General features: G+C 34.3%; 1 protein-coding gene across 1 annotated transcript; it reads left to right on the top strand.

Annotated features, from left to right (window-relative positions):
• The first annotated feature begins 7588 nt into the window (after positions 1–7588).
• On the top strand, positions 7589–10348 carry LOC132306957 (gibberellin receptor GID1B-like). Its single transcript, XM_059804568.1, has 2 exons — positions 7589–8171; positions 8859–10348. Exons 1-2 carry the CDS (start codon positions 8133–8135, stop codon positions 9852–9854), a joined length of 1035 nt encoding a protein of 344 aa, XP_059660551.1. The 5' UTR covers positions 7589–8132; the 3' UTR covers positions 9855–10348.
• The last annotated feature ends 3875 nt before the right edge of the window (positions 10349–14223 follow it).

Genomic DNA, 14223 nt, shown 5'->3' with positions numbered 1-14223 from the left:
ATGAATTTGTAAATATATTTTATACGAAGGAGGATTGTAACCGAGTGGTATCACCCAATCTTTTAAGGATAGAAGGTATATGGTTCATGTCATGTTAAGTTAATCTTGAGAATAATAGGGTGAACATGTTCTTTTTTGTTATATATATATATAGTAAAAAACATTTTTTTTATCAATTAAAAAAGTGACTCTCCATATTGAGCACTCAATCATATAGGTAGTACATTTTAAGAAATTTAAGATCTTTATATGATCAAAATAAGTGCAAAATAGTCTCCTGAATGCTACATGAACAACAAAAACAAAAGTTGTTTGTGCCCGAGAAAGTAGCTAAGAAAATGAAAGAAACATAGACGAGCAAAGTTGGAGTGATGAAATGTGTGTCTACATGTATAATATGTATATATATATATATATGTTCAATTTTGGAAATGACAAGAGACACCCACATCCCTAAGTGGGCCTGTAGTAAAGGGAATCATAGTCCGAGAATAAAACCCAAGTCTAATCTCCGGCCTGTAGAGTGGGCCCCACTTGTGTATTTGTAGTTAAGTCCATTATCCATTCTGTAGCCTATTTATCATAGAATAGCGGATCAAGCCCAACAACTAATACAAACACAAACACAAGCATGTGAAACAAACAAAAAGTATAGTAGTATATATAATGTATGTATACATATATATATTTGTGTGTGTGTATAAAACAAGAGATTCTTTGACTGTGTTTATAATGGACGGTGATGGGATAAGATGATGAAACTCACACGCGTATCTGATGTGGGGCTATGATTTTGTCTTTAATGCAGTGGTAATATATATGTTTGTATAGTATGTATAGTAGAAAAAGATGTTAGTATATATACATAGTTATATATATATATATACTATGGGAGATGTATATATTGTGCTAGTGTATACATTCGTTGGTAGATACACTTGTCTAGGCACCAAATTACCAATATAAAAGTTGACATAGTGGTGGTGTAGTGTACCTGGTGGCAACCTATTAATTAACTTTACCAACGACTATGCTAATGGGTCATGGACTCATGGGCTGGCTTGTCTGCTGTTTTATCGGTTAGTATGGCTTGTGTGCCCAAAAGTAATTGTAGTTTTTTTGAATGGTAAAAGTAATTGCTGCATGGGCTAAAATCATACAACTCCAATACTATGTCAAATAATCAGTATTGGATTAAGGCCAGTATGTTTGACCGTAAAATATTTAAAAAAATTTTTTTTTTTGGTATTTAATTGTCTTAAAATATTTACGAAGAAAAAAATATTAAATCCTAACAAAAATAATTTATTCAATAATTTTCGATAAACTATTTTACACGTTTCACCCGATGAGCTCGACTTACACCTTTACCAAATATTGAAAAATAAAAATTAAATAAAATATTTTATCTGAAAAAAAAATATTTTACGTCGAAACAAAAGGAACCTAAATAACTTTGATAACTTACAAAATTGATCATTTTACTCTCATTTCGTAACAAATTTATATTAATTAAGTTATAAAATGATAAAATTAACTATACTATTTTAATTTAAATTTAAAAGTTGAAGGAATATATAAGGGGACATTTTGATCATATATAGAGTTATCGGTAGTGTCTAAAAAAAGGGGAATAACTTGATGACTTTTTGAAAAATTAAGAGAGTTTTATAGTGTTTTACTTGATTTTAAGATTTGATAAATGAGGGGGTAATAAATCCAAAATGACTTATATATTAAGGTTGTTGGACTAGTATTTTATTCTTATAAAATAGTGTAAAAACAATGATTCTGCACATTAAAATCAAGAAAACAAGTGCAATAGTAATTTGGACCAATTCAAACGTGTCCCGTAGGCATCAAAGGATGGTCCGAGTTGATTTTGTTAGTAATAAAACTTTCTTATCTTTTAAAAAAGTAGGTTAGAGAAATTTTACAATTCGGTAGTGAAGTCATATTCTCTCGTTTTTACTCCATACAAGTGTGCAAACGAATGTAGGATTTCCAACTCACACTCAACTTGTGATACCTTTGGTATCATAAAATTAGTGTTGAAATTATATTTAAGTCCGTGTAAAGTGGATAATATATTTTTCTACTATAGATTTTTATGTCCGATTACTCTTACTTTTTTATATATATTTGCGTAAAAGTATAAAATAAGAGAAAATAAAAAATACTTTGGAAGGGTACCGCGTAAAAAATACCCTCGAAGTATTGTATGATTTTCCAGTAAAGACTACCTTAAAATGTCCGAAATGCCATCCTATTTTTTTATTTTTTATTTTTAAAGCAAATTGACAATTAATGGAATGAGGATTCTAACATGAACTTTTGACTACAAGTATCACATGCCCTACCACTGGATAATCACACCACATCCAAATGTCGTTTTACTTGTTATTGTAATATTATTAATCAAATATTACTTTCCCAAAAAAAAGAAAAAAAACCAAATTTTTATCTCCCACTCTCTCTCAAAAGGGGATTTTTTTTAATTTTTTTTTGTACACTTCAACCTTTTAAGTAAAGATACTTTAAAGTGTGAATCAATATGCCCCCTTTCATTCTAATTTTGAAGGGGCACAAAATTTCATACTTTTAGACACAACAACACTCTAATTTAGTTTGAATACAAAACAAAACAATAAAAAGGAAAAAAAAAATTGCATTCAAGTGGATTTATGGTTAGAAAATTTGCTTCCCCAAAAGAGGGATGATGAAAAATCATATTGAAGAAGAATAGGATATAATAAAAAAATTAAAAAAATAAAAGAAAAAAAGGCAGCCAAGAAAGGACAAAATGAGATGGCGTGAAAGGAGAGGAGAGAGAGAGATGGAAGTGTAGAGTTGTAGTCTAAATCAACACATGAATAAAACTTTTTCTTGGCACTTGGTGGGATTGACAAATCGGCACAATAAGACAAACTATGTTCCTAGTTGTTGACCTAACGCACAAAAAGCCAAAACCCCAATGTGGCCCGCACCTCATTATATATATATTATTATACTACTAAAGTATACCATGACATATACCTATATATATATATATATATGTATAGTCATATATAGATATGTATGTGTAATAATGAATACAGAATAGAACGACACCCAAAAAACGAAAAGTGGAGAAAGAGAGAGAATGTGAGTATGACGGCAATTTTGTTTGGTATGCCGTGTGTGTGGCACATGCTTAGCCACCTCCATATGCGACAACTAATGCGTCCAAAACTTCAACCACCGTGCTACTACCTCATTTCTTTCTTCTTCTTCTTTTATTACTATTTTCAACTCTCGATAAATTATATTTTATTTATACAACCACACACACACACACACACACACACATATATAGCTATATATGTTGAGCTATATAGATATCATGATTAATTTATGAAGGGTGTTCGAGAAGGAACCAAACCACTCCAAAAGCATCCGGCAACGCTCTCGAAAAATAATTCAATTACAAGGATAATTCATTTTTCTTAATTTACAAATGATACAAAAATAATAATAATAATAATAATATTGTTATGTCTTTGTTGGTTACTTATTCATTTAACGTTAGTTGTTTGAAGATCCAATATATAATTAAATTTATGAGAATAGTAGTTATTTACTCTACCCTCACCAAGCTCTCGAGTTCATATGGACTAACTATAGTCTTGAATAAAAAAATAATAATAATAATAAAGTGCCACGATTTCTATATGTTTTGTTTAATTTAAAACATTTTGAGTTAAAATTTTAACTGCAATAATTTTTAAAGGTTGCAACTATTGTCAGTATAAAGTTTCAATTCTCAAATTCAAAGCTAACTTCAAGTTTTCAAAACCTTTGTACCATTAAACCACGATGAATTGAAAGGATCACATGTCTAAAATGTTTGAGCAGCTGGTATGGCCAGGCTTGCCATGCACATAAAGGTAGCTACAGTAAGTGGCTAGCGGTATGAAACTGACCACAAATAAAAATATAATTTTTGAAACTTGTCAAAGAAAAAGAGAGGAAGACAAAATTGCACGAGAAAAAAAAACAAAAATTGACCCGTCAACAAAAATTGGACCCGTCATTTGGCTACTCAGACACCATAATTATTTCCCTGGGTAAAATAATGTCTAACATCTGTTGTTTTTACTAATAAAAATTTAAAAATTTAGTTTACAGGGTTATATATATAATCGTTATTAGCTTTACATGGATACACAAAACTGTAGAGACCATGTATATAGTCCAGTTGGATAATTTTTACCTAAGTGGAGCAAAGCATTATTCCAACCGTTTGATGGGTGTAATAAGAAATCCACTTCCATTTCAGAGAAAAATAAATGGTCATGATTGGCTTTAAGTACGAATAACAAAGTGTTCGACAAAGTACGCGACACTTTCTCCTATTGTAAACAATTTTCTTTCCAAATACTGTCTCTCCAACCTTTGATTTTTCCACGCATTGAACCAACGGTGGACACTTCCACTCTGTGGTCCCACCTCCTCATACCACGTCCCCTAACAAAAAATCTAATCTAATCAATCAGTGCACATTCAAAACGTATTGGACACGTGTCTCGCTCCAAGGGCACTTCACGAGTAGGTCCCACGAGGGTCCATCACAGAGCGATCATCGTATCAAACTGGATTTAAGAATAAGACTACAGGGTTGCAGAGTGAAACCCTTTTGGGTGGGACCCAGAGGTGGCGGGGGGGTCTGGTCGTGAGACACGCGTCCCACAGTATTCGTTGAGAAACACACACAGAGCACGACAAAGTCCAAAGGCCCACGCGATGTCCCACAGATAAATCCCCCCTCCAGAGACTGACAAAAAACATGCGGTCACGCGCTCGGCGCTAAAAGACAAAGCACGTGTCGTCGTCCGTGGCAGGGTCGGGGTTTCGTTGGGAGTGTGGGGGTAGTTTGGGGAATTCGGTTGGGGGATTGGCAAAAGAGTCGAGACGGAACCTTTTGTCGCCACGTGCCTTGGCGTCGGCCGCACGCAGGAAAAACTATTGTCCCGTGCTTTCTGCCTTTTTCTCTTTTGAGAAGAAATCTAATGGCATTGGCTATGGACAGATCACTTTTGACTGAATACACAACTTTATTTTATTATTATTATTTATTTTTAAAAATAAATTGCACTCCCACCCCTGAAATTTGGATCAACGTCACTCAGCGAACCGTCAATGCATTAGATTACGTTGATACCCCTAAGGTTTCAAAAATCATCATACACACTCCTGAGGTTTCAAAAGTCATCATATACACCCCTTCTACCTAATAAAATGACCATTTTAATCTTTAACTTAGGCTTCGCTTATTTAGACGTAAAATATTTTTTAAAAAATATTCTTTTATTATCTAGTATTTGGTTATCGTAAAATATTTACGAAGAAAAAAAGTATTAAAATTTAATAAAAATAACTTATTCATCAATTTTCGGTAAGTTATTTTACATGCCCCGTCCAATGAACTAGACATCAATCTCAACATAGACCTTTACCAAATACTGAAAAAGTAAAAATAAAAGAATATTTTACCTGAAAAATAAAAATATTTTTCAAAAAGAATATTTTATGTCGAAACAAACGGAGCCTTAGTCAACAAATGCAAAAAAATTATAAATTACAAATATAACCATGTAAACTAAATTTTGAAGGACCAAAATAATTTTCTCTCTAACCCACCATACCCCCTCTCTCTAACCCACCACACCATATCCTCTCTGTCTCTTTCTTCCCTAACACCACCCCACCACCATACCCTCTTTGTCTCTCTTATCAGAAGCACCACCACCACCGCTCGCCAATTAGAGGCAAAATCCCTCTGCAAAAATGACGAGACTGTACACAACCACCCCCACACACATATATTCTTCGACGACAGTGGTGATCGAGACGTCCTCGATGCGTTAACGCTTTAGATCGAGGAGTGAATCAACGATTCCTTGAGATGGCTCGCCATTGAGGACGTCGGCTGGTGAATCACTCTGCCATCACCACCACCACTGCCTTTCATGCTCGCTTTACGCGTTTGATTTGAGGTCAGATTAAGAAGCTTCCTGATCTGAAGTGTTGTGTGGTGGCGGTGTACGGTGGTTGTGGCGGTGGGGCGTTGTGGGTGTGAATTGTTTGGCAGTGGGTCTATGGTCGCGATAGTGGGTTGGACAGAGCGTGGCGGCGGTGTGTTGTAGTAAAGCGTGGCGGTTTGTGGTTGCAGCAGAGTGTGGCGGTGGTGGGTGTGAGGGTTTACAGGGTCAGGTTCAGGGTCAAGGTTAGGGTATTTTTGTCAATTAATAGGTTCATACGTAAATATGACTTTTGAAACCTCAGGGGTGTCAATGTAAACTAGTGCGTTGACTGTCCGCTAAGTGGCGTTAACCTAAACCTCAGGGAGTGTAAGTGCAATTTACCCTTATTTTTATTATTTTTTACACCAATTCTCTCTGTTTTTTTCTTCTCATTTTTTTTTTCCCAAAACTAATTAAACATTTATCAAGTGATTCATATTAAACTTTGGGCTATGCAAATTTTCTAGTATATAGAAACCGGAAAGAGTTGCGAATTTTATTTTTCCACTAGCGAGATTATAAGCTCTGTAATTGGATTATTTGTGATATTTATTTTTATTTTATATATGACAAATAAATTTGAGTGGAGAACAAAGAGATAAAAAGGGATTAAAGGTGACACAAGTGACAATGGATGGAAATTAAGATGCAAGCAGGGACGGACCCAGCAGGGGACTAGGGGGGGCATCTGCCCCCCCTGAATTTTTAATATTTTCATTTTATACCTTAATGTTTTTAAAATTTATGAAAATGCCCCTCTAAAATTACAATTCGCCCCCACTGGATTCTTTTTTTTTTAGCATTTTATACTTCAAATTTTGATAATTTATGAAGATGCCCCACTATAATTATAATTTGCCCCACTGAATTTTTTTTTTTTTCATTTTATACTTAAATTTTTTAAAAATTTATGAAAAAAAACCCTATTAAAATTACAAAAATGAACCCATCATATAATTTTGTACCCACAAATTAAAAATTCGCCCCCCCTCACCAAATTTTCTGGGTCCGTTACTGGATGCAAGATCTATTAAAGGTGACATAAGTGAGAATGAATTGGGATGAAAATGCTAGATGTGATTGCGAGAAAGGTAAAAACGAATCTTAAGTGAATGAAAAAATTTAAAAAGAAAAAAAAAGGCAAAACGAATCTTATTAAATGAAAATTCTAAAATTTTGATGAAGAAAATGCACATAATTTAGTGAAAGAACAAAATTGGTCAAAATTTTAATACATATTTTACTATTTATGTGAAAGGAGACACACACACACACATATATATATTTACTCAATGGTAGAATAATTCGAAAATATAAGCTCTGTTTTGCTCTAAAAAAATTACCTCAATGCATACTTCATAGCTTGGTGGTAAAAACTAAAAACATATATAAAACGTTAAAAACTAAAAAAAAATGAAGTGATATTGAGTGTGAACACATGGACTTAGCAAAGTAGTAGGTTTGGCATTAGATATACACAATTAAAAAAAAAAAAATTCAAAAAAAAAAAAAAAAAACAGAGGAAAAAAGAAGTAGAAAAAGGGTGGAAAGGTAAAATATAAATAATAGTTTTTTTGGGGTTGATGGAAGAACATATGAGTAATTAGAATTGGATTTTATTACAAATGGTGGGTCCCATCAAACAGTTTATTTCGGCCGCCCGCTTTGTCGTCTCTCTCGCCTCCGTCCACCACCGTCGTTCCTTTGCGTTTGACTCCACGCCTCTCTCTCTTCTCTCTCTTCTCTCTCTCTCCTCTTCTCACCCTCCTCTTATCCTTCATAACACCTCTCTCTCTCTCTCTCTCTTATTTCTGTCTCTCTCTCTAATGTGTTTTGATCCTCTCCTCTTGTGTGTATAAGTCATCTTTTAACCTCCGAAGTGTCTCTTCCTTGTTCAGAACCCAGAACGAGGAATCAGAGACACATAGCGAAAACAGAGCAAAACAGAGCTCACTCTTCGATCCTTTCTTTCGTCTCTTTGAGCGCTATGACTGGTCAAACATCAATCCTTTCGAACATTACTGTTGGGTTTTAAGGTTCCGAAAGATTGAATCTTGGGAGTGGACTGTCATGGCGGGTAGTAATGAAATCAACGTCAACGAATCAAAGGTGTTGCTTTCATCTATCTTTAGCATTTCTCTTTGTTAATTTTTCAAGTTCCTGAACAAATTTGGAAAAAAAATTTCTTTTTGGGTTAATTAAGTGTTTAACTGTTGATTGCTTGATGGGTTTGTTTGATCCTTAATGCTCTTTTCATGGTTTGTATTTTGGGTTCAATTATTGTTCAAGAAAGTTAAAAATTTTCGAAATCAAAGTTTTTTTTGGGGGAAAAAGATTGAACTTTTTGTTTGATTGGAGTGATTTTGAGTTGTTTTTAGCTTTTTTTCTTTCCAATTTCCTTGTTTGTTTACTTGTTTTCTGCTGATTTTGCAGTTTCCTCTGATTAATCCTTACTTTTCTTTTGGGTTTCTCTGTTCCCTCTCAAATTTTAATTAATTTTCTTGCCTACAATATATTTTCTTAAGCTTCATTTTCTGGTTTGTTTTGTTTTTAATCACGGTTACAAGAATGATATGAGAGGCACAAACAAACATACATATATGTGATCAATCTAGTTCCTTTTTTTTTTTTCTTCTCTCTCTTTCTTTTGGAAGGTGATCAAATCTAGCTCTTAATATTTGTTCTTTTAGTGATTTTGCAGTATATGTTCTTTTGTTAATTTTTTTTTTGTTGGATTTTTTATAAATTGATTGATATACAAATTTCTAATCCTTTGAATCTTTGCTTTTGGTGTAGAGGGTGGTTCCACTTAATACATGGATCCTTATATCCAATTTCAAGCTAGCTTATAATATGCTTCGCCGGTCGGATGGAACATTTAACCGAGATTTGGCAGAGTTCCTTGAACGGAAAGTCCCTGCCAACACGAATCCGGTTGACGGTGTTTACTCTTTCGATGTGGTGGATCGAGAAACCGGCCTCCTTAACCGGATTTACCGGTCAGCCCCGGAAAATGAGGCTCAATGGGGCATTGTGGAGCCTGACAAGCCACTGAGCACCACCGAGGTTGTTCCTGTCATTATTTTCTTCCATGGTGGGAGTTTTGCCCACTCCTCTGCCAATAGTGCTATCTATGATACATTTTGTCGCCGCCTTGTGGGCATTTGCAAAGCCGTGGTGGTGTCTGTGAATTACCGGAGATCACCTGAACATCGGTACCCTTGTGCGTATGATGATGGGTGGACTGCTTTGAAATGGGTTCATTCCAGACCGTGGCTGCGGAGTGGGAAGGATTCTAAGGTTCATGTGTACTTGTCCGGCGATAGCTCTGGCGGTAATATTGCTCATCATGTCGCGGTGAGGGCAGCGGAATCAGGAGTTAAGGTACTGGGAAACATACTCCTCCATCCAATGTTTGGGGGGCAAGAAAGAAAAGAATCGGAGGAAAGATTGGATGGAAAGTACTTCGTGACAATTCAAGACCGGGATTGGTATTGGAGAGCCTATCTACCTGAAGGGGAGGATAGAGATCACCCCGCCTGTAACCCTTTCGGCCCCAGGGGTAAAAGCATTGAAGGACTAAATTTTCCAAAAAGTCTTGTTGTTGTTGCTGGTTTGGATCTTGTTCAGGATTGGCAATTGGCTTATGTTGAAGGGCTGAAGAAAGCCAAGCAAGAGGTGAACCTTTTATTTCTAAAGCAGGCGACAATCGGATTCTACTTCTTGCCGAATAACGAGCATTTCTATTGCCTCATGGAGGAGATAAGCAGCTTTGTTAATCCTAACTGTTAATAGATTACTTAACTTCATCTACAGGCAGCCATACATAACAAAAAAAAAATGCTTGACATTTCACTCGGGTACTTTTTTTCCCAGCTTTTGCAGTAATGGTGTGTAGTTATATGATTGTGTAGAATTACATCTTACTGGTGTTGTTATATATGTGGTGGTGATATGAGATTTCTGGACCCTTTGCTACGAAGATAATGCCTCTGTCTTCTTGTTGCTAAAAGGGTTAGTTTCATCGGTTCAGCACAGTTGTAACACATTCATCGGATTTGGAAGAAACGGCAAAATTCAAGTTCATGATGTCGAGCCTTTGAGGGGGGAGGTGATAATTTGGTGGTGCAGGTGTCGCGGTGATCAGCCAGTATGTGGCTGCTATTGTAAGAAGCTAATTTCAGAATTTGGACCAGAAAATTCATGAGCATTCATGATGTTGTGAACTTGTATGTTATACTTGTGCTCTAGAAATATATAAAGATTTTGTTTCTTTTACTTTTCAATCTTGTTTCTCTTCTTTCTGATGGAACAGAACTCTTCTTTGTATTGTTGCTGCTATTGTTGGCACTTAATTCATACTGAACACCTAAGCTTGGACATTGTGGAACACAATTGATACTGCAACTTGTGTGAGAGGACTCAAATTAGGGTTTCCATATTATTGGCACTTAATTCCTAATGAACACCTAAAGCTTGGACATTGTGATTTGTGAAACACAATTGATACTGCAGCTTTTGTGAGAGGACTCAAATTAGGGTTTTGGATCAAATTCTGATTAGTGTCAAACATACAAAATTGTTAAATTTTTTCTCCGTCCATCGGGGGATTGAAATTGGGTACTCAAGACATAGGATAGGAAGGAAAGGCTCGAGATTTATAAGGAAGGAAAGGCTCGAGATTTATACTACGTGTGGCATTATTTTGCATAAAGAGATTGATCCGCTAGTTAAATTCGCATCTACGTGTGGCATTATTTTGCACAAAGAGATTGATCCGGTAGTTAAATTCGTATCTTCAAGCTTGTTGATAAAATTTATTGATTGGTGTTTGTAAATTGAGATTATACGCTGATATGGATAGACTCCGTATTTGGAGAAATGAAAGAAATTGAATAAGTCATCAATCTTGCATGTTCTCTTTTTTGTATCCCATTATGGGATTATATTCCCAAATTTCACACCTTAAAGCAGACAGTAAACTGTTGTTCTAGTTGTTCATCTCAAAATTGGGCTCTAGGTGGTGGACCAACAAATCTCATTGTCCTCTCAAAGACCAAAACCAAAGCCTATCCACCAAAAGTGTGTCATCACAATTTTCACGAAAGAATGATGATTGGACACGAGTCTAAATCATGGACCTGGACGTTGATTTGATTAATTCTTGTCACTTCTTGATTGTGCCTGTTCTTGATGGGGTTGTTTGGATTGTGGGAAAATAGCAAATTGCAGGAATTTTGCTTTGTTTTTGATGGGGGAGAAAGGGAACCCCCATCTAGCATGGCAAGTGGTTAGGAATTTTGGAACTACTCTAGGGGACCACTTTGAGAATCCACACACACACACAACACACACACACCCCCTTTTATTTTAAGCTGTTGGGATTGCTTTTGAAGTGTTTAAAATGCCCACTAAATGTTTAAAAGAACAGCTAAGCTTGGACAATGACATCAAACCCTGTTTTTTGAAATTGACTTTACAGGCCCTTTGCTTAGAATACATGCTTAGTTTTTGCATCTGTCAATCACCGGTACAAATCACTTTGTTTTGTTGGAATTATTTTAATTTTATGTCCCTTGCTTTCTTTGTTCTCTGTTTTCTATTCTCATGTCTTATTATCAAAATGTCCCTATAAATTAGCTGGTTTATGTTTGAATGTGATCCCTAATGCGACAAGATGAGGTCATTGTCACCAAATGGGCCTTTCTTTAATCACCATTATAGACAAAGCTTTGTTAATTTGTTTCTTATCACCTTACTGTTTAGGCATTAATCTATTTTGGTGGGTAGCTCTTGGAGTTTTGTGCTTTCATATTTTGATTCTTTTCACGGGGCGTCTCTAAGACGCTAATATTGGGCACATGAGTAGAAATTCCGACAAATCACTTTGTATAAAAAAATATCAAATATTTTAAAATTTTTTTGAGCAATGAGGATCATATTAGGGAGTCGCTATTATAGATATTTATTATTGTATCATTTTTTAGCCTGGAATAAATTCTAAATTACTTCGTGTAACTTAGAGTTAATTTTTGGACTCATTCGAGTTTTCTTAGCTTGCTCAACTTTGTATCGAAGAATTTCTCAACTTTGACTGATTTTGCGTGATCAATTAGGTTTAACCGGCTCTAATAGTTTAAGAGTCTCAACTTTGACTGATTTTGCATGATCAATTAGGTTTAACCGGCTCTAATGGTTTAAGAGTGATGCTAATTGAATAAATAATAACACCATTTCCAAGCAGCAGTCAGACTTTTCATAGGGTTTCTTGTTAACGTGGAACAAGAAGTTATAGAAAAGAAATTTTCCTAGAAAAAGTTGGAGGGGCAAATTGTTATGATGCAGATTGAAGAACTTGACCATCTTACTAGACATTTTAAAATTCAGATTATGGAATTCATAAGAGAAGGTTAGGTTTGAAGTTCAGTTATAGATTAATTTTGATTGTATAAAAAACCTATAATGGCCCTTACTTGTGTACTCTTCTTTAGTTAGAAGTTTTAAAAAAGTCTGAAGTTGGAATCATCATTATTCTTTCTTTGATCTCATGTGAAAGGAGTTGGCTAGTTTGGAGTACCCTTTTTTTTCTTCTTAGCAAACTAAGAGAATGGGAGACTTGAACGCACACCTACTGAGAAATTGAGCGCTCTACTAATTAGGCCGCTGAATGATGTCTAATTTAGAATGATGTCTAATTTAGAGGTATTATATACAATTTTTTTTTTTTTTTTTTTTTTAAATATTCCACCAAATAATTACCTTTATAAATTTGAGATAGTAATTGTTTTGATGAACTGTTTTATACTGGCATATAATTCATAGTTTCACACCCCTTTGGGTCCACTTTACAGTTGACTTTGTTGAAGCCATATTGCACTCCAAACCCAACCTAAGTTGCTGTTGAAATTTTAATGGTTGTCAAGTTTGATGAATTGGGTACACCTACTTAAATCTCATTGATAATTTTGTATACTTATGTACTTTCTCCGCACGAAATTAAATATTCACTTTTTATTATTTTTAACGATTTTAAAATAAATATTCAATTTGAAAAGTGGCACTATTTTTTTTATAACATTATCAATTTAATCTTCTTGCATTGAATTTATAAAAAGAATCATCACACTTTATGGATTTACTATGGATATATTTGGTAATTAATTCACTACTAATATAATAAAAAATATTAAAATCCATTATTTTTAAAAGAGTAGTACTCATAAGAGATTTTTTCAATGGAAAATGTTATGAGCTATTCATATTTATTCATTAGATAAAACAATTTTTTTAAATATGTGAAAAGTCAAATTAGTTAATTACTAAATTAAAAAATATAATAACTCATAATTTAAGTTACATAAATTTTTTCAACCGATAACGCTTTCACGCTCTTCCTTCTCTCACTATGTAACTTAAATTTTGTTACTTTCACGTTCTCACTCTTATTCTCACTCTACGTAACTTAGGTCATGATTTTTCTTACGAGAAAGATTTTTAAAAACTTAGTTCTTTTTAAAAATGACTTCTAATTCGGGGGAGTAGTATATTGTATGATGATCATAATTGCACATGCATACACATCTTGAAGTGAGACTGCAGTTTTGACTTGATATGTGGCAGAAGTGGTGTGAAGAATCCATGGCAGTATTGAGTGTATGAATACGAAGAAGGGGGGCTGATCCATAATTGAAGGTAAAAGTAAAAGAGTGATATAGATGATGGTCCAAGTCCAACCAACAACCATATAGGACAATTGCTTAGAAGGGAATCAAGTCTAAGCAATAATGATCATTTGATGGTTGTCCTTTACTGCCCCTTTCAAAACAAAAACCAGTGGGCTGCAGAATCTGTGTTACTGTAGGTAAATTTCCCTCCTTTTTCAGTCAGGGACATCAACATCCATTCTTCTTCTTTTCTTTCTCCCATTGTCTTGTCTCTTTAAATCCGTAACTTAATAATTTTATATTGATAAAATAACAGTTACATAAAAATATAAAATCTCAATTTAATTTAATGGTATTGCAACATCATATGATATGTGAATAAATATTCTATCTTTGGTTTAAATATGTTGCAGATATATTATATTTAATTTATGTCTCAATTTACGTGATGTAAGTAAGTTATTTTGAATCCACAAAATACAGTAATTTAAATATGT

The sequence above is a fragment of the Cornus florida genome, unplaced genomic scaffold, assembly GCF_030987335.1.
Source record: "Cornus florida cultivar Cherokee Brave unplaced genomic scaffold, ASM3098733v1 CherokeeBrave_3.0.0_Hap2_Chr05, whole genome shotgun sequence".
In the NCBI taxonomy this organism is placed as follows: Eukaryota; Viridiplantae; Streptophyta; class Magnoliopsida; order Cornales; family Cornaceae; genus Cornus; species Cornus florida.
This window is presented reverse-complemented; position numbering and strand designations above follow the sequence as displayed.

Bases quoted from the DNA above. Each gene is read 5' to 3' on its own strand.
- LOC132306957 (XM_059804568.1), top strand. From the start codon at position 8,133: ATGGCGGGTAGTAATGAAATCAACGTCAACGAATCAAAG. The intron at 8,172-8,858 runs GTGTTGCTTTCA...CTTTTGGTGTAG, and splicing joins TCAACGTCAACGAATCAAAG to AGGGTGGTTCCACTTAATAC.